The 17,169-nt window shown below is 56.4% G+C and overlaps 2 protein-coding genes across 3 annotated transcripts in view; both read left to right on the forward strand.

Annotated features, from left to right (window-relative positions):
- Window positions 1-5,955, forward strand: part of PRKCB (protein kinase C beta) — a 100,872-nt gene extending 94,917 nt beyond the window's left edge. Inside the window, exon 17 of the mRNA XM_032704047.1 lies at window positions 1,893-5,955. Within this exon, the coding sequence (XP_032559938.1) occupies window positions 1,893-2,045 (153 nt within the window). The 3' untranslated portion in view covers window positions 2,046-5,955. The remainder of the gene's footprint in view (window positions 1-1,892) is intronic.
- Window positions 5,956-10,531: 4,576 nt separating this feature from the next.
- Window positions 10,532-17,169, forward strand: part of CACNG3 (calcium voltage-gated channel auxiliary subunit gamma 3) — a 28,275-nt gene continuing 21,637 nt past the window's right edge. Inside the window, exons 1-2 of one of the 2 annotated variants that reach the window (XM_032704428.1) lie at window positions 10,532-10,860; window positions 11,978-12,171. In XM_032704428.1, coding sequence (XP_032560319.1) covers window positions 11,988-12,171 — 184 coding nt within the window. In that variant the 5' untranslated portion in view covers window positions 10,532-10,860; window positions 11,978-11,987. Of the gene's footprint in view, window positions 10,861-11,868; window positions 12,172-17,169 lie in introns of those variants that run through there. The other variant, XM_032704427.1, reaches the window with a different exon arrangement.

Below are 17,169 nucleotides of genomic sequence, written 5' to 3' on the forward strand. Positions count from 1 at the left end.
CTTCCCTGCTCCTGCTCTGTGCCCCCAGATCTGCATCTTCTTCCTTCTCTGTGCTGGGAGTGGAGCCCTGGAGAGACTCTGATGGCTCAAGGACGGTCTGGGACCCACAGACACCGGTGCCTGCCCTGAGCTTCACCACGTGTTTGAGTCCTGATGGCACAGCCACGTCCCGGCTCTTCTCCTGGCTTTTCTCTCTTTGCTCATTGAGCTCCATCCAGCCCTGTTTTTCTTCCCACCTCGTCTCCTCTGCATCACCCTTGCCTCTCTCTGATCCTCCTCCCACCAGGCTAAAGCCATCCTGATGGGATGTCTCCTGTGATGAGTGGGGTCTCTGAGTACCCTTGTAGGTCGTGCTCCGTTGCTGGCTCATCTCCCGAGGCTCGGTCTGACTGCAGCTGTGCTGTGCTGCTCCTTGCCTGTTGGGGCTGGCAGGAGAACCTCTCTCTGTGCCGTGTCCTGGCCATGCTCCTGCTTGAGGCAGGAAGATGCCGATGGCTCTGCCCAGAGTTCTGGGACAGTGGCAGCTGCTGGAACGAGAGGGGCTGCAGGGAGAACACAGCATCTCGGCTGCCAGGTCCTTCACCAGGACAGCAGCAGGAGGTGGGGGGAGCAGGGTGGGATGTGGGACCTGCAGGACCCCCACAGTTCTTTTTCTCATTCGAGCTGACAGATTAACCCAGGGTTGGAAATCCTGGTGCAGCAGAGCAGGGCCCCCTTCAAAGGCAAACTGTGGGAAAAATGAAAAAAAATATATTGCAGGATTCTGCGAGGCACTGAATTTGTGACAGGGTCCTGCCGGTGTCATAGGAGGGGAAGGTCACCTCCAGCGCAGTGTTGGGGTCTCTCTTATGCAGAGATATGGAAGAAGGGATGGAGAAGATCTTTTGTCCCTGTTGGCTTTAGTAATGAGGCAAAGCAGAGCCAGTTTCCCGGCTGCCGATGTCCCCCCACCTCCCATTGCTGTGGATGAAGGACCCTGGGTGCTTGTTCTGTACCTTCAGTGCTCAGTCACCCCTTCAGCCACGGCCCTGTCACCTCCCACAGTGGGACACCCCTGAGCCAGGCGGTCTCTGATCCACACGGGTTTAGAAAACCAGCCCACGCGTTGCCAGCGCTGGCTCCGCAGTGCTGATAGCAGGTTCCCAGCGCTAATCCTGACACTAACGTCCTTTTTTTTCCCTTTTTTGGCTTGGGTGTAGCTGCAAAGTGGTTCTTCTTATGAAATTAAAAGGAGAAAAGGTTGCCTATGTGGAATTTTCCTTCTTGGAGGTTTTGAAGTGCTGTGTGTTTTCCCTGTACAACCCTGGAGCAAATCACATCCTCCATCAATGAACCAGTGTTGGTTAACACCATATCATGACATCATTCAAAAACTGAGCTTAAAGCAGAAAGAGCTCTCACAGCTGATTATTTTGTTTAAATTTTAACATTGTACCGATTGTTTTGAGGCATGTTGCTTCCTCCAGGCTCCTTCCTCCTGTGCGGTGCCAAGCTCTGGTTGCAGTGGGGGTTCTGCATGCTAAGAACTGCTCTGTGTTCTCTCTCACAGTGAACAGGAGAGGAGGGGTGCTCCCTCCCCAACACCCTCAGCTCTCGTGTGTCCCTTTGTGTCCCGGTTGTGTGTTCCAGGCCTGTTAAACTGGTTTTCTTCTCTTCTTGCTGGTGGTGTGGGGCTGCTTCTTTTGTACAGGGCGGTGAGTTCCTCATCGGTGGCAGCTTGAGAAACTGGTGTGGAATGTGGAGTGCTGGGGACAGCACGGCTTCCCTGGGGACAGCACAGCTCCCATGGCTGTGCAGCTCTGGGTGCTGCCACGACCCCTGGGTGCTGCCATGCTCTCTTGCTCGCTGGCTCAGTCCTTTCCCAGTTTAACTCTGTGCTTTCCGTTTAACAGAAAGACAAGCGCGACACTTCCAACTTCGACAAAGAGTTCACCCGGCAGCCGGTGGAGCTCACGCCCACGGATAAACTCTTCATCATGAACTTGGACCAGAACGAGTTTGCTGGATTCTCCTACACTAACCCCGAGTTTGTCATTAACGTGTAGTCGCGGTGCCAGCCCTCTCCTCGCTGTCCCAACTCCAGGTCGCCTTGTACATACCGACACTAGTCTTCCGGGATTAGCAGTGCAGACACACATTCCCTCCCGCCACACACGCCGACCGCTTCTCCTAGGAGGCCTCTCCATGTCCGTGCCACTCGCTAGCTTGGTTTCCCTAGCCGGAGGTGTCCGGGGTGCCAGTTACCGATCAGTGATACTTCTAGGAACTATAGTTGGTGGTGACTAATAGAGTTTTCAAACAGAAATATACCAAATTGCTACAGTCTCTGTAATTTTTGCAGTGGAATGCTGAGATCCCAGTGACCCAGCTACTCCCAAAGCGTTGCTGTGGAATGCTAAGCATGGTTGATCGCTTAAAGCGTTGTGCTGAAGCTTGCAATGAGTGTGAGCTTGTCTTAGAGGAGCCTTTTGTTCAAGACATGGATACATTTGATCAGTGTGGAAAAATCTGCTTATAGACCTATATTTTTCAATGCATTGTCTATAGGGTCAGCCCGGCTCTCTGGAGTGTCCTCCCCCACCATCCGCCTTCCCCGTGCTCGGGCATTACGACTCCAAACCAATCCCATGCCAGTTCTTGTAAATCAGAGCAAATCTTTTTCTAAGTGAAAGGTGGGGGGTTTTTTGTAACATCTGGAACAGTTTGCAGTTTTGATACGCTCTGTCAGCACTCGCGTAAATCTTTCGCAGACACTGTCGAGATGTAACAGCTCTGTAAAGGATATTAATATTCTACCAAAACAGAACACATTTATATTCTCGGTTTACAATTTACCAACTGAAAACACGCCCAAGACCAAAGGGCTGCACTGAGGGCTATTTATAACAGAAACTTTTCTACTTTACACCCTCTGCTATTCTCTTCCAGGCTCCAAACCCATGGATTTCACAAGCATCTTGATTTCCCTGATTTCCACCAAAATTCCTGGGGGTTTTAGTCAGTAATCCAGGACCTTCTGCATCATTTAAAAAAAAAAAAAAATGAATGAGAAGAGACAATTTTGTAGCTGTTCATGAGGCAGAGCCGTGGTGTGTGGGAGGGCAGGGGTGGGCAGGAGGAGGCAGGGGTGGGCAGGGGCTGGAAGGAGGGGACAACAACAGGCAGGAGCAGGCAGAGGTGGTCAGGAGTGGGAAGGTGGAGGCAGGAGCAGGCAGATGTAGGATGGGGTAGGCAGGAGCAGGCAGGAGGGGACAAGGGCAAGCAGGAGCAGGTAGGAGCAGGCAGGTGTGGGCAGGGGCAGATAGTAGCAAGGGCAGGCAGGTGGAGAAAGAAGGAGGCAGATGAGGTCAGGAATGGACAGGCAGGGGAGGTCAGGAATGGACAGGCAGGGGCAAGGGCAGGCAGATGAGGGCAGGAGTGGATAGGGGCAGGTAGGAAGGAGCAGGTAGGTGTGGGCAAGAGCGGGCAGGGGTGGTCAGGGACAGACAGATGTGGACAGGGGCAGGCAGGGGCTGCCCATCAGAAGCTGGGCAGTGGCTCTGGCTGTTGGGCACACAGAGGCCTCTGGATCCCCGTCCCCACTCCCGTCCCAGCCCGGTCTGGCTGGTTTGCAGAACCCCCACATGTGTGTTTGCTGAACCAGCAGCGGTTCTGCTGCACAGCCATTCCTCCATGCCATGGGGAATTGGGGTGGGATTTTATCAGTCAGGAGGAGTTCCTTCTAGATCTTTTATAAACATCAAGCTATACCTTTGGAAATTTTCTTTTCTTTTGATGATTCCTTGAGAACAAAGGCTGCGGGCAGCGAAGCCGATGTCCCGGTGCCAGGACAGGTGTCCTCTCTGTTACCAGCCACGGGCACTGTCCTGTGCCTGCTGGGGCGTGAGCTGAGCCCGCGGCCCCGGGTCCTGCCCTGGGCTGGAGGAAACCAAACCAAACCCAGAAAAACTGCAAATTGTGCCAGATGGAGGAGGGTGTTTATGAGAGGCCCAGGCAGGCTCGGGGGGCTGGGGGCTGGTGAGGGCTCCCGTGGGCCCGGCGCTGTTCCCGAGGACGTCCCACCATCCTCTGCAGCCCACAGCTGATGGCAGAGCATGTGCGTTACTGTGACCTTCAAACCTGTTGCTGCAGAATTAGTATTACTTCAGTGGTGAATGTTTTTAATCTCCGTATCTTCGGCTCTGAAGGCGCTCCCAGGTCTGCCCAGGATGCTGCTGGAAGGTCTCCAGGGCTGAGGGGCACCCCGGGGCTGTGGGCACGTGCAGGGGCTGCTGCGGGGAGAGTCACATCTTTTCTGTTTAGGACTTCTGTGTCTGTGTTGGGGTGACACTCGTGTGTGGAGCAGGCGTTGCTGGACACTGAACAAACTGGGTGGCCCTGGAGGGGACCTGTGGGGAAGCCAGGGCTGGCACCAGGCAGCCTGGGTGGCAGCTTTGGGATTGAGATCCATGTTCTGGGGAGAGTTTGGCAAGGGCTGGGTCCTCTTCACAGGGCTCATACCTTCATTATTCCTGATGTTGTCCATTCTGCTGCTTGCCAAACTCTTATTTCAAGGTTTATTTCCAGATGACCTGTTTCTTCTGTGGAGAAACGTGTAATGGGATGTGCCTGGCCCTGCACAGACGCTCAGATCTGTGTGGACTCCTCCAAGGAAGGGCAGGGTGACAGGGGTTGAGTCACTGTTTACTGTAATTTGATGATTTATTCTTCACTATTGGATGGGGAGAGCAGAGCTGCAGGAGGATGCTCAGAGCTGAGTTTCAGGAGAGCCCCATTCACCAATCCCCAGGTGCTCTAATGATGGAGAAAGCCCAGTAAATCCATACCAGTAAATCCATACCTGGAGCACATGGTGTCCCCACTGCTGTGTGTGTGTCAGAGCAGTGCTGGGGACAAGGGCACAGTGTGAGGCAGGAGAAGGATGCTCAAGGGGGACAGAGGTGGCACCTCAGCCCGCTGATGCAGGGGGGGCTTGCTGGGTGCCCCTGGCCATTTGCTGCTGCTGGGGGAGTGGGTGCAGGTCTGGTGTCCCACCTGGATGCAGTGGGACTGGCAGCAGGGTCCTGCCAGTGGCAGAGGGGGAGGGCTGAGGGGGCAGGACATGCACTGCAAAGATGGCAAGTCCTGACTTTGTGCAAGGCTGGATTACATCCTAGTGCTGCAGGTAAGTGGGGTTCAGGCTCTCAGGTGGTTTCCCTGGGACAGGATGGATCAGACAGTTCCACCTTGGCCGGTGGCTGCTCCGTGCACAAAACCTGCCCCACTCCTGCTCCCAGTGCAGCTCTGTTTGCATGGGGCTGGGGACCTGCTGCTGCACTTGCCTCCCCTGGCTGGAGCCCTGAGCAGCCTTCTCATGCTGGGTCCCATCACCCAAGCAGTTATCGATTGATTTAATCCATTTAATAAATAAGTGCGAGTTTGCACAGTGGCCAACCCATGTAGACAGAGAGCCTCAAGGGTGGAAGATGAGCAAGCACAGGGCAGTCAATGTGCTCTGATGGTTGTGAATCCCAGAGCTCTGATCTAAGGGAAGAACCAGGGGAGTTCTAGCACAGAACACAAGGATCATGCTGTTCCAAAGGTTAGGATTGCACCTGGAGGGTGGAACTCTCTCCCACTGCTGAGTTCTGTGACTTGCCCAGGGTGGCAGGAGCAGGTGAGCCTGTCTGACCACACGCCTCTGGATCTGTGCATGGAAGTGTCACCCGAGCTGTTTATTTCTGATCACATTCAAAGTGGCAATTAAAACAAGGGGAAAAAAAGAAAAATGTTTATTGTTGAACAGTTTGTGTTTGTGCATTTGATTTCACCTGCAAGTATTTGATGACTTTTCTACATCCTAGACTACCTGCTGTGTGTTGTCAAACGGTTCTCATTAAGATCTCCTTTTAGATGGGCATATACTCTTGATTCGATTTGCTGCATGTATGAGAAAATAAAATATATAATTTTAAAGAAACCCTGAGAGCTTGGCTTCTTTCCCCATGAGCCTCCAGGGGCGAGCCAGTGGCTGGGCATGCCCAGGGGTCCTAGCCAGGGATTCTGGGTTCGGGGTCACCAGGAGGAGCTCTACAGAGCCCTGGCATGCTGAGAAGTTGTAGGGTTTTGGTCAAAAAGCTGCATATCTGAACAGCTGGAGAGTATCAGCTGATGAAGCTGCCCAAGTGCAGGTCCTGGAGTGGAGACCTTCAGCTGCCACTTCAAGGTACAGATGGACCAGGGGGAGCAGGGCAAGGTGCAGGTTGTTTGCATCTTCAGTTAATTGCTAGTTAATGGGTTAATGCTGCTGCAGAGGCTCTTCTCACCACCCTGTGAGCACTGGTTCCCAGGCTGTGTAGCTGGTGCAGGGCTGTGGGGCTGAGCTGGTGGCACTGGGGGGTTGGGTGCCCAGCAGCCCCTCTGTGGGCACCATGTCTGGCAGCGAGGTCAGGGGGCAGCAGGCGAGGGCAGATCAGAGCTCTGCAGAGCTGATCTCAATCCTCTGGGATCCCCCAGAGCCTGCACGTGCTCCAGGGCCCGTGGGGGTTCCTGGCCAAGTGCACCATCACACTCTGCTCGCTCCCAGGAGAGCTCCACAGCTTGTACCTGCCTTTCTCCATCGAGGAACTTTGCTTTTTTAGGAAGTGTCCGTGTGAAAGCTGGTGAGTGCGTTGGGAAGGGCTTCTCCTCCTATCTCTGAGGACTTCAGCTAAGCTTTCAGTAAGATGTCCTCATCTCTTCCACCTGGTGTGGCAGGTGGTCACTGGGAACCACCCCAATTCACCTGGGGGTGGGAAAACTGCCCCGCTCAACCAGCCCCAGCACTGCCCAGGTACCCCAGCACTGCCCACGTACCCCAGCACTGCCCACGTACCCCAGCACTGCCCACGTACCCCAGCACTGCCCATGTACCCCAGCATTGCCCACGTACCCCAGCATCCCTTCTCCCACTGGGCAGCCCTGCTCTGTCCGCCCCCCTCCAGGCCCCAGTCCCTGCTGCCTCTGCTGCTGCTCTCAGCCCCCAGCCATGCCAGGAAGGTGCCCCTCAGCCCCAGTGCAGGGTTTCAGGGTGCCTGGTTGAGCCCCTCCCCAGATTCACTGCCATGCCCTTTCTCAGCACATCAGAAACGCTCCTGAGCTTTGCTTCTCTTGGCTTGTGTAAGTGAAACATTTGGTTTTGTGACACTTTCCTTAATTATGGGAGCTAATGACAAAACCATTGTGACAAATGACTCAGCTTTTGATAGTGAAGTTAATTAATTCTGAAGTTCAAGCCTCCATTGGAGTATCTGGAAAAACCCGATTAGGAAGTCTGCTTCCCCAGCGTGACACGGGCAGCAGGAACCCGGTCCCTGTGACAGCCAGGTAAAACCCTCCCCACGGCTGCGAGGATGATCCACCCGGAGCAGAGTGAGGGGATTAAAGGCCAGACATCCCAGTGCTGCCTCCTGCTCCGTCCGTCCATCCATCAAAGCACCCAGGGAAACACAGCCTCATTAACGTCGGAGTGAGTGACCAGGAGCAGCTCTGCGTTGGGCGCTGACCTTCAAGAGCGTCTCCCTGAAGCCATCTTTCATCTCTTTCATTTGCATTACAATCCTGTTTGCCTCATTATTCCTTATCCACTTCTTCTTCAAAGGATTTAAATCAAATCAATTAAATTGTGGCGGCTGGAGCAGCAGTGAACCTTTCCTTGTGGCTCAGCGTGGTCCGGCCGGACCCGGCTACAGAAGGGGTTTAATCTTCTGCTGTTTGTTCTTTTATTGCTTCTGGGGTACCACTGCCCACAGATCCCTTTGGTAATAGTCTGTCCTTCCCACCCATCCCATGCAGGCATTCTCCATGCACAGCCTGATCTTTGTATGACCTTGGGGAAGGGATTCTCTTGGCTTCCCTCACAGAGCCTGGGATGGGGATGATGGGGAGCTGCTGACCTGCCCAGAGCAGCTGGAGGAACCCTGGGGCACTGCCATAATGGTTGCTCTCCTGTGTCATCCCTTTCCCTCTCCTCAGCTTGTTTTGTCTGCCAGGGAATCAAAGAACCATGGAATCATTCAGGTTGGAAAAGCTTTCTAAGACGATCGAGTCCAACTGTTCCCTCAGCACTGCCAAGGCCACCACTAACCCCAGTCCCCAAATGCCACATTGACATGACTTTTAAATCCCTCCAAGGACGGAGACTCCACCACTTGACAACCTGCTGGTGAATAGATTCTCCCTAATATTCCATCTAAACCTCTCCTGGTGCAACTTGAGGCAGTTTCCTCTTGTCTTGTTACTTGGGAGAAGAGATTGACCCCACCTGGCTACACCCTCCTGTCAGGGAGTTGTTGAAAACGCATCGATACAGAGGAAAAAAAAGCTGATGGAATGTCACAAGTGTGGGCAAAATAACCTGGGTTTAGGCACGCAGCTGCTGCCAGTGTGGTCGCCCAGTCCCCGGAAGCTGCTGCTGCTGGCCCACGCACAGCCACCCCTGCTCCCTCTGCATCTCAGAATAAAGAGGCTTAATCAGAATGGATTTCTGTTCCTCCCCTGCTATTTTTGTTGCTACTCAACTGTCGGAAGTCCAGCAGAGACTGTGGAGCAGGGAGGGAACTGCACCAGCACGCACTGAGTGAACCAGCTCGTGCCACCAGCAGCAGGGCTGGTGGCACATGTGGCATCACTGCCCTTTGTCACTCCTAGAACGCCACTGAGCTCAGCAGCACATGACACAGGGGCACACCAGCCTCCCCACTGGAGTCCTGTTGGAGCCAGTGGATTGCACCCAGCACTTCCAAAGAGTGTGCAGATATAAATAATCCCCTCGTAGGAGTGGGGAAGGACGAACACATGTGTCAAAGGCTCTGGAGCCCTTATACCCTCACAGCCCCTGGGAGCAGGGAAATGAAGTGAAGACTAGGCAAGGCTGGAGCATCTCTCTGCATTGCTAATGACCCAAACTAGCCTTCTATCAGCCTCTCTTCCTTCAAGGAAAAACCTAATCCAGCTAGGGATTATTTCTGACTACTTACTTCCTGTCACTTTGCCAGTTTAAATGCAGCAGAGCTTTCATGGCTGGATTTGGGAGGACAAAGCCTAACAGATCTTGTGTTAGGACATTTTTACCTGCAAGGACAGCCTTCTTCTCGCAAGAGTCATACAGTCTTTGCAGTGTGGGCTGGATGTTGTTATTTGTTTCTACTTTGCCCAGTGCAGAAGGGTCCGGGACCAGGAGCAGGTAGGTGCCGATGGATAGGGCAGGGAACAGCAAGAGGTGATGGAGCAGGAGCTGGAGGAGCCCGGAGTGCCCAGGGCAGGGTGCCAGGCTGAGACCCTGCCTACCACCGTCTGAGCTGCAGAGCAGGACACCAGGGTCCCCAAATTCTTGTTCATTACAAATCTACCCTGGGGCAACTGCTCCAGAGCTCTGAGCTTGCTCCCGGGGCTGACACTCCATCCATGGAGCAGCGAGAGGGGTGCAGGGCTTGGCAAGGGTGCCCCCACCACCAACCCTACAAGGGCCAACACGATCTGCCACGGACTTTGCTTCTGTTTGAGCTCGCTTTGTTCAAAGCCTAGGAAACGGTACATGTGCACTCTGCTCACACCTACACACGCTGTGTTAAAATAACACAATTAAGGCTGCAAAATCCCCCACTTGCAACGCAATTTGCAGCCCCTCAGCTGTGGGTGGGAGATATCTTTGCTGCCTCTGCGCGGGCTGGGGGTGCTGCGTCAGGCGCTGCCCCACGCGCTGCGGGGTGAGCGGGGGAGCACCGGGGGTGGCAGGATGGGGGCGTCGGGCACGGCTCAGGCAGATGCCCCAGGGAAACTTGGGCTCTTCCTGTACTGTGCCCCAAACCACCTTTGTGGTACCCGTGGGATTGTTTAGGACTGGGGGGCTTCTGGAAACGATGGAGAGTGGCTTCTTACACGGGCAGACAGTGACAGGACAAGGGGGCATGGTTTTAAGTTACAAGAAGAGAGGTTTAGATTAGTTATTAGGAAGAAATTCTCCCCTGTGAGGGTGGGGAGGCCCTGGCACAGGTTGCCCAGAGAAGCTGTGGCTGCCCCTGGATCCCTGGAAGTGTCCAAGGCCAGGTTGGACGGGGCTTGGAGCAACCTGGGCTGGTGGAAGTTTTCCCTGCCCGTGGCAGGGGGTGGGACTGGATGGGCTTTAAGATTCCTTCCAACCCAAACCATTCTGGGATTCTATGATTCTATGACCAGTGTCCCAGTGCAGCCACGTGCAGGGCTCATTTCAGTGTCCAGCCTCCTGTGACACCAAGGTGTGACCTGTGACCATTGTGTGCTGCTTCAGCACCAGTCCCAGGAACTGCTCAGGGATAACCCCTCCTCAAAAATGCACAGGAAAGATGGTTGGGTGGGTGCTGCTGACCCCAGCCCTTGTGGCCCCATCCTCACACTCCTCAGAGGGCTGTGTCCTCCCCCAGCCCACGGAGCACTGCCACTCTCCGGATGGAAATGCTGAGAATCAGGAGCTGGTGCTGTGCGCCCAGAGAGCCTGGGCAGAGCTGCACCGCCTCCAGCCTGAGCTGGGAACCAGGCACGGGGCCGTGGGGAAGCAGGGAATGAACCAGGGTGATCCACGGCCGGGAGCCAGCGGGAAGCCGGGGAGGGAGCGCGGCGGGGCAGCAATCAGCGTATCCTGCCTGGGGAGTAGCACAGACGGTGATTTCAGGTTGAGGAGCTACTTAATTTTCACGTTCTTAATTTCTCGGTACCTTCATAATTTTCTGTTTGCCTTTTTGGAGTAAATAACTAGTAATTCCATGCGAGTGCATACAGATGAGGGCTGGGGAAGCACACGCCGTCGCGTAAATCATTCGCTTTCCCGTCTCACCCGTGGCCCTCACAGGACTGTGAATTCAAGAGGTAAGTGTGTTCTAGGGCTTGTTGGAAAGGTCGTATGAGTCATGGGCTCATGCAACCGACTGAGGAATGTTTGAGGGAGATGAGGAGACAGTGGAGAGGAAGTGGACAGGGGGATTGACTGGTAGGAATGGTTCAGGAGCGGGTTGTGGGTATCAGGGATGTTCGGGATGAATTGGTGCTTGGGCAGGGGTTAAATATCGTGTCCCCGGGGCACGGACAGTCCTGTGTCAGTGTGGGCAGGGGCTGTGCCCTCCCTGGGTCTGCTCTGTGGGTGTGTGGCCCCCAGCCCCTCGCACCAGATGCCACCCGGTGCCCGGTACCGGTGCAGCAGTTCCAGTGCTGTGCGGACTGGGGGGGGGGGGGGGAGGCGCGGGTTGCCCCTTGCCAGGGGGCTGCGGCAAGTGGGTGTCTGCCGGGACTGTCTGCGGTACTGGCACCCTGGGGTGGGCATTCCCACCCAGTCGCGGTCCCTTGTTACAGTCCCGGTACGGTCCCAGAGCCCCGGGGCGGGGTCCCCGGGGCAGTCACTGTGACTGTCCCCGATCAGTCCCGGCACCCAGCGGTGGGGTTCCCCCGCCCGACCCGAGTGTCCTGGGGTAGGGTCTCTCTCCCGATCCGCCGGGGCAGTCCCGATCTCAGCATCCCGGAGTGGGGTTCCCGGAGCAGCCCCGGTCCCCGCCCAGTTCCGGCACCCCGGGGTGGGTGCCCAGTCCCGGTCCCCTCGTCCCCCTCCCCGTCCCGGTCCCCGGCGCTGTCCCCGCCGCCGGCCGGTCGGTGCGGGCGGGGGGCGGTGTCCCGGCGGCGCAGCCCCCCGCGGGTCCCGCCCCCGCCGCCCCCCGCCGCTGCCTTGGCCGGGCGGCGCGGGGGAGGCGCCGGGAGAGGCGGCGGGAGCGCACGGCGGAGCCGCTCCGCCGGGCTCGGTGCTGCGCTCCGCGGGCTCCGCTCGGGCCATGCCTGCCGGGCTCCCCGGGGCCGGGCCGCCCCGCTCCGCGCCGCCGCGGGGCCCCGGCGCTCCGCCGGCCGCGGGGGCATGAGGCGGCGGGCGGCGGGCGGCGGCGCCGGCCCTTCCCCTGCGAGCCGCCGCCGGAGGATGAAGCAGCATGAGGATGTGTGACAGAGGCGTCCAGATGCTCGTCACCACGGTGGGAGCCTTCGCAGCCTTCAGCCTGATGACCATCGCCGTGGGCACTGACTACTGGCTCTACTCGCGCGGCGTGTGTAGGACTAAGTCCACGAGCGACAACGACACGAGCCGCAAGAACGAGGAGGTGATGACCCACTCGGGGCTTTGGAGGACGTGCTGCCTGGAAGGTACCGACCCCCTCGGCCCCAAAACTTCGGGGGAGGGGGTGCATCGCGGGGCCCCCCACCCCAGAGCCGGATCCCCGGCGAGCGGAGCATCCTCCGGCCACCCCAGCATCCCCCCTGCCCGGCGGCCCCGCCGCCCCCCGCTGCCGCCCTCCGCTCCCTTTCCCGGGCACTTGCAGTCGCTCCGCGGTGGAAGCTCGCGGGGGCTCCTCCACGCGGGTGGCGGGGCCGGGGGCAGTGGGGCTGCGGGGTCGCCCCCGTGCCGGGCACTGGCACTGGCGGCGGCAGCCGCGCTGTGTCTGCCCGGGGATGCTCTCGGGGAGCTTCGGACTGAGGGGCCACAGGTCCCTCTCCCGACTGGGGCTGTGGGAGTGGGAGCGAGCAAAGCCCCGCTGCCGCTGTCTTTCTCCAAGGCTGCACGGGCACCGCGTCCCTGTCACCGGAAAACACACCGCACCAGGCGGTGTCATCGCTGAGCCCCAGCACCAGAACCAGCCCTTCCCCTCCGAGCGGCAGAGTGGGGCAAGCTGGGCTGCTGCTGCCCAGCTGCATCTCGTCCCTCCGTCCCACGGCTGGGCTGCCCCACGGCCAGGCTGCCCCACCACAGCTGCCTCAGGGCTGGGCTGCCCCACCACGGCTGCCTCACGGACGTTGTCTTGCCTGCCTGGCCTCACTGCTTTGCCCCATTGCCTCCCTCCCACAGCGGTGCTTGGCTGGCAAGGCCCTGGCAGCTGCTGCCCTCCTGCAGCACAGGCCACACTTTGGGGCAGTTTTGCCCCAAAGCTGCTGGTTGAGGTGTTTCTGAGCACCCATGGGCTGTGCTCAAAGATGAGCTTGAACAGAGCCAGGTGCTGGTACCTGCGCAGCAAAAAAATGGCTGATGGCATCACTCTGGGCCCTAACTTTTAAAATTAGTGGCAGCAGTGGGTGTGCTGTGTGCTCGAGGGGACCTGCCCCACTGTCCTGTGGGGCTCCAGGGGCATCAGGCTCCCCCAGCCCAGGAGTGACCCCTCCAATGGTGGGGGCAGACGAGCCACGACGCCAAACTGCTCCTCCACGTTGGAAAGTTCTCGGTGAGTCATGGCCATGGATGCAGAAATACCCGGTCTCTTCCTGGTGCTTGGTCCTAAACCCGGTGAAGTCAGTTGGAGCTTTCTTATTGATTCAAGGAGGGTTTGGATCATGCTCTAATTCTGTAATAAATAATTTGAGATAATCTGTCTCCCCTCTTGGGCTGAGGGAGCCAAGGAGGCAGGAGCCAGGGCTGTGAAAGATGGAATTGCTGGAGGCATGAGTAATTTCCAAAATTCTTGGGTTTGCTAGCTGTATTTTTTTTTCCAGCCAATGTTTTATGTTTCCCTCACTGTGATCAATCACTGCTTTGGAAGGAGCCAGAGAGGCCCCGCTCCCCTGGGCACAGCTCACTCGGAAAGGGCTTGGCAGCACCATGGCAGAGCTTGGAGCTGGATCACAGCCCGTCACCCTGAGCCCAGGTGTGGGGCTGAGAGCAGCAGGGCATGGGCTCACCATGGGTTCAGTGCTCCCAGCTCCACGTCCTACCCTGTGTTGGTGCTCTGGCAGCTGCTGTGGTGGCAGTGGGAGCGGGAGCCCTGCGGTGCCATCCCTGTGGTGCCATCCCTGCGGTGCCATCCCTGCGGCACAGCCGAGGCCTCGCGCTGGACATGGGCTCTGTCAACCCCTGTGTGTGGGCGTGGGTGGCAGTGGGGCTGCAGGGGGCTGCAGCACACAGTCGGTGGCAGGGCAGGGAGGGTCCCAGCCTGCACTCTGGGGGAACACACGGGGCTGTGATGGTGCTGGGGGGACGTGACAGGGCTGCTCGTCACCCTCCTGGGCTGTGCGGGAGGAGCGCGCTGGTGCCTCGCAGGCTGTTAACTGGTGCCTCGCAGGCTGTTAACTGGTGCCTCGCAGGCTGTTAACTGGTGCAATGCTGGGAAGGGAAAACTTGCCCAGCAGAGCTGTGCAGAGCTCACGTGCTGGCACGGGGGAAGGACCGCGCAGCAGCAGGGCCTGAGAACCCCCCAGCTGGGGATGGTCAGTGCAGCGCTGGGGGCTGAGCCCTGTACCTGATACATGCAGCAGGTCCTGTGTGATCCCTGCTGCAGGGCCTCGCTGCCTCCTGTTTTCTGTGCACTCACTGTACCAGGTTTGAAAAAGGGACAGAGGCTTCATCCCCCTGTGCCAGGACCGAGCTCGATCGATTGGAGGGACCGGTTCTTCTGCGGTGCAGAAGATGCTCTTAGCACTGAGCAGAGCTCTGTGCCCGTCGGGAACCACCTCAGCCTTGAACTTTCCCCCGCTAACAGGGGTTTAGTGTGTGTAGGGAGGGAGGAATCAAGTGTGGAGCCCCAGTGGCTCTCCCGGCTGGGCGCGGGGCAGATCCCGAAGCTGCCCGACGTGAGTGCCGGCTCTGTGCATCCGTGTCAGCCCCGGCGCAGCGCCTGCGTGGGAGCTGCACCACGTGAGCATCACAAGCCCATCGGCGAGAGCAGATAAATCTTGAATGAAGCCGCTGCAGACCCATGGAGAGACACCCACACTGGGAAACGCAAATTAGCGGTTGACTCAATATGTAGAGCCCAGGCAGGTGTTCCGAGACTGCTGGGCTGGGATAGACTGGTTGGATTCGCAGCATTTGGATCCTAATTATTGCTTTTACAATATGCAAACCCTTAGCAGGTGTCCTCTCGTGTGTCCCACTCAGGCGTGACCAGCGCTGGTCGGTGTCTGTCCCCACTGCTGTTTCAGCGTCACTTGTTTTCCTCTGTTCCTGCTTTGTCAGAAAGGAGGGACGGACATGGCACTTTGAGGAGAGAGCTGAAGTTGAGAAATAGCTGCTTAGGCTGGTGGTGTTTTTTAAGAAAGTAAAAGAACTTTGGTTTTCATCAAACTTAATTAAATTCAGCATCATTAAATGCAGCATCATTAAATGCAGGGAGGCTCCGTGTCCTCCCTGCTGCGTGGTGTAGATTGGGACTGGCTCCATGGCATCATGCGGAGCTGAAACAGGCAAAAGGAGCAGGAGGATTTGGCCGAGGCTTCTCAAAATACCATATTTTAAGGCGATGTGGTACTTTTTCTTTCCTCCCTCATTTCCCTCATCAGAATAAAGTGCTCTGTCATTTCTGGAGGAGGCCAAGCGTTGCTCTGCCTGCCTCCCTCATGGAGGATGCTCAGCATCCTGCATCCTTCTGGGGTGGGATGCAGGCTGGTTTGCAGGAGACAGACATCTTATGTCCCAGAGCTGTTCCTCAGCCAAACTGTCCCCCTTGGACCCATCCTGGCCCCTCCAGTGTCCCCCACAGCAGCTCCAGCGTGGCCTTTGCCAACTGGCAGTTCCTCCCTGCCAAGCCTGGAGAGCCTTGCTTGGGGCTGGTCTTTTCGGAGGGATCCTGTCTAGATTGAAACATAATACTGTGGGTGTCATCAGCTGACCCCACAGCCCTCAGGAGCCTGCCCAGTTATTTCTACACCTGCCCTGCAGCTCCTGTGTGGCTCAGGGTGTGTGGTGGGTGGAGGGTCCGTCAAACTTCTTTGAGCATAAGGAATGATCTCTGATACCCAGTTGTCCCGTAGTCATGCAGCTGTTTGTCATTAATCCTGCCTGCTGTGACTCTGGCTGCTCACCTGCAGGTCACCTGAGCCCCCTTGGCTGCAGCCCCTCACAGGGAGTTCCCACCCCAGCGCCCGGCCCATCCTGTGTGGTTGAGCATCACCTCCCCCCGCAAAATGGAACCTGCTCTCCTGGTTCTTCGCTGTTAATCCTTGGAGTTGACTGTATAAAGATGGCTGTTGCTGAATGATCCCGTGGTACTGAGCTGCCCAAATTTGGCTCCCTTTTTCATTAATATCCCCATCAGTCTTTCCTCTGCCTTTCCCCTCTTTCACCCGCAATTATTTCATGTTTTCTTCAGTACTGTCAACAAAGATGTTGTCATAGTTCAACACTGTTCTGGTAACAGGTGATGCTGTGCAGGAACATCCCTCGGATGACAGGGACTGTCTCTGTGAGCTCCCAGTCCCATTAATAAAGCACTGTTGATTCTGTGTAATACAGGTCTTTAAGTTTTTCAGGAGAGCTAAATCAAATACCCTGTGGAACTCTAAATGTATTATGTCACCGACTTCCTTTATCAACTTAATTTGTAACCGTATCAAGAAAAATTTATGAACTTTGATTAATCTATTTTCCACAAGGCTGTTTGACATTTTCCTCATCCACAGTTCCCACCTCTGCTAACCCACGGGCAGTGCCAGGTACACAGCTCCTGCCACTGCCCATCCCACCGCTCCTGGCATTAAACCAACTTCTCTCATCTTCTAGAAATTCAACAGAATTGCAAGGCTTATTAAAATCCATTTTAGATCTTCAGAAACCTTCTCAGCCTATTCTCTGAATGCTCCTGGGAGGAAGTTCTTTAGTCCTCCCAGTTCCATGTTTACACATCGCAGTCGCTGTTCAGCATCCCCCCAGCTCCTGCTGGAATACAGGAGCCTATTTGTCTCCAAGTACAGAACAGAAGTATCTAATGAATAAATAATAATGTGTCACTTCTGCTCCATGACTGACAGTTGCCCTGTCATGATCTGGTGGTATTTTACACCTTCAGGAGACCTCCTTGTTTTCCTTGACCTTTTGGTTACAGGTTTATTTTATCTGACTCCATCAGCTTCTCCCATCGACCACGTGAGTGTCCTGCTACTTCCCATATCTAAATCCCTGATTTTTAATTTTTTGTTCAGTTTTCCATTCAGCAGGCCTAGCAGAGGCGTGAGGTGCAGGGAGGCACCTGCCTTTGCTCCTGAATTTTCCCCTGTTGGTTTTGTCTGGCTGGTTTTTGGCTCTGCTGAGCGGAGGCATTAAGTTGGGCTGGAAGCGGCTGCCCTGGCCAGCCACCAGCTCTTCCCCCGCCTCCAGCTCTTCAGCCCTCTGAGTGAGGCCAAGCAGAGAATTTCCCCAAGGTGACAGCAAGATTGTTTCTG

The sequence above is a fragment of the Chiroxiphia lanceolata genome, chromosome 16 (assembly GCF_009829145.1).
Source record: "Chiroxiphia lanceolata isolate bChiLan1 chromosome 16, bChiLan1.pri, whole genome shotgun sequence".
NCBI classification, from domain to species: domain Eukaryota; kingdom Metazoa; phylum Chordata; class Aves; order Passeriformes; family Pipridae; genus Chiroxiphia; species Chiroxiphia lanceolata.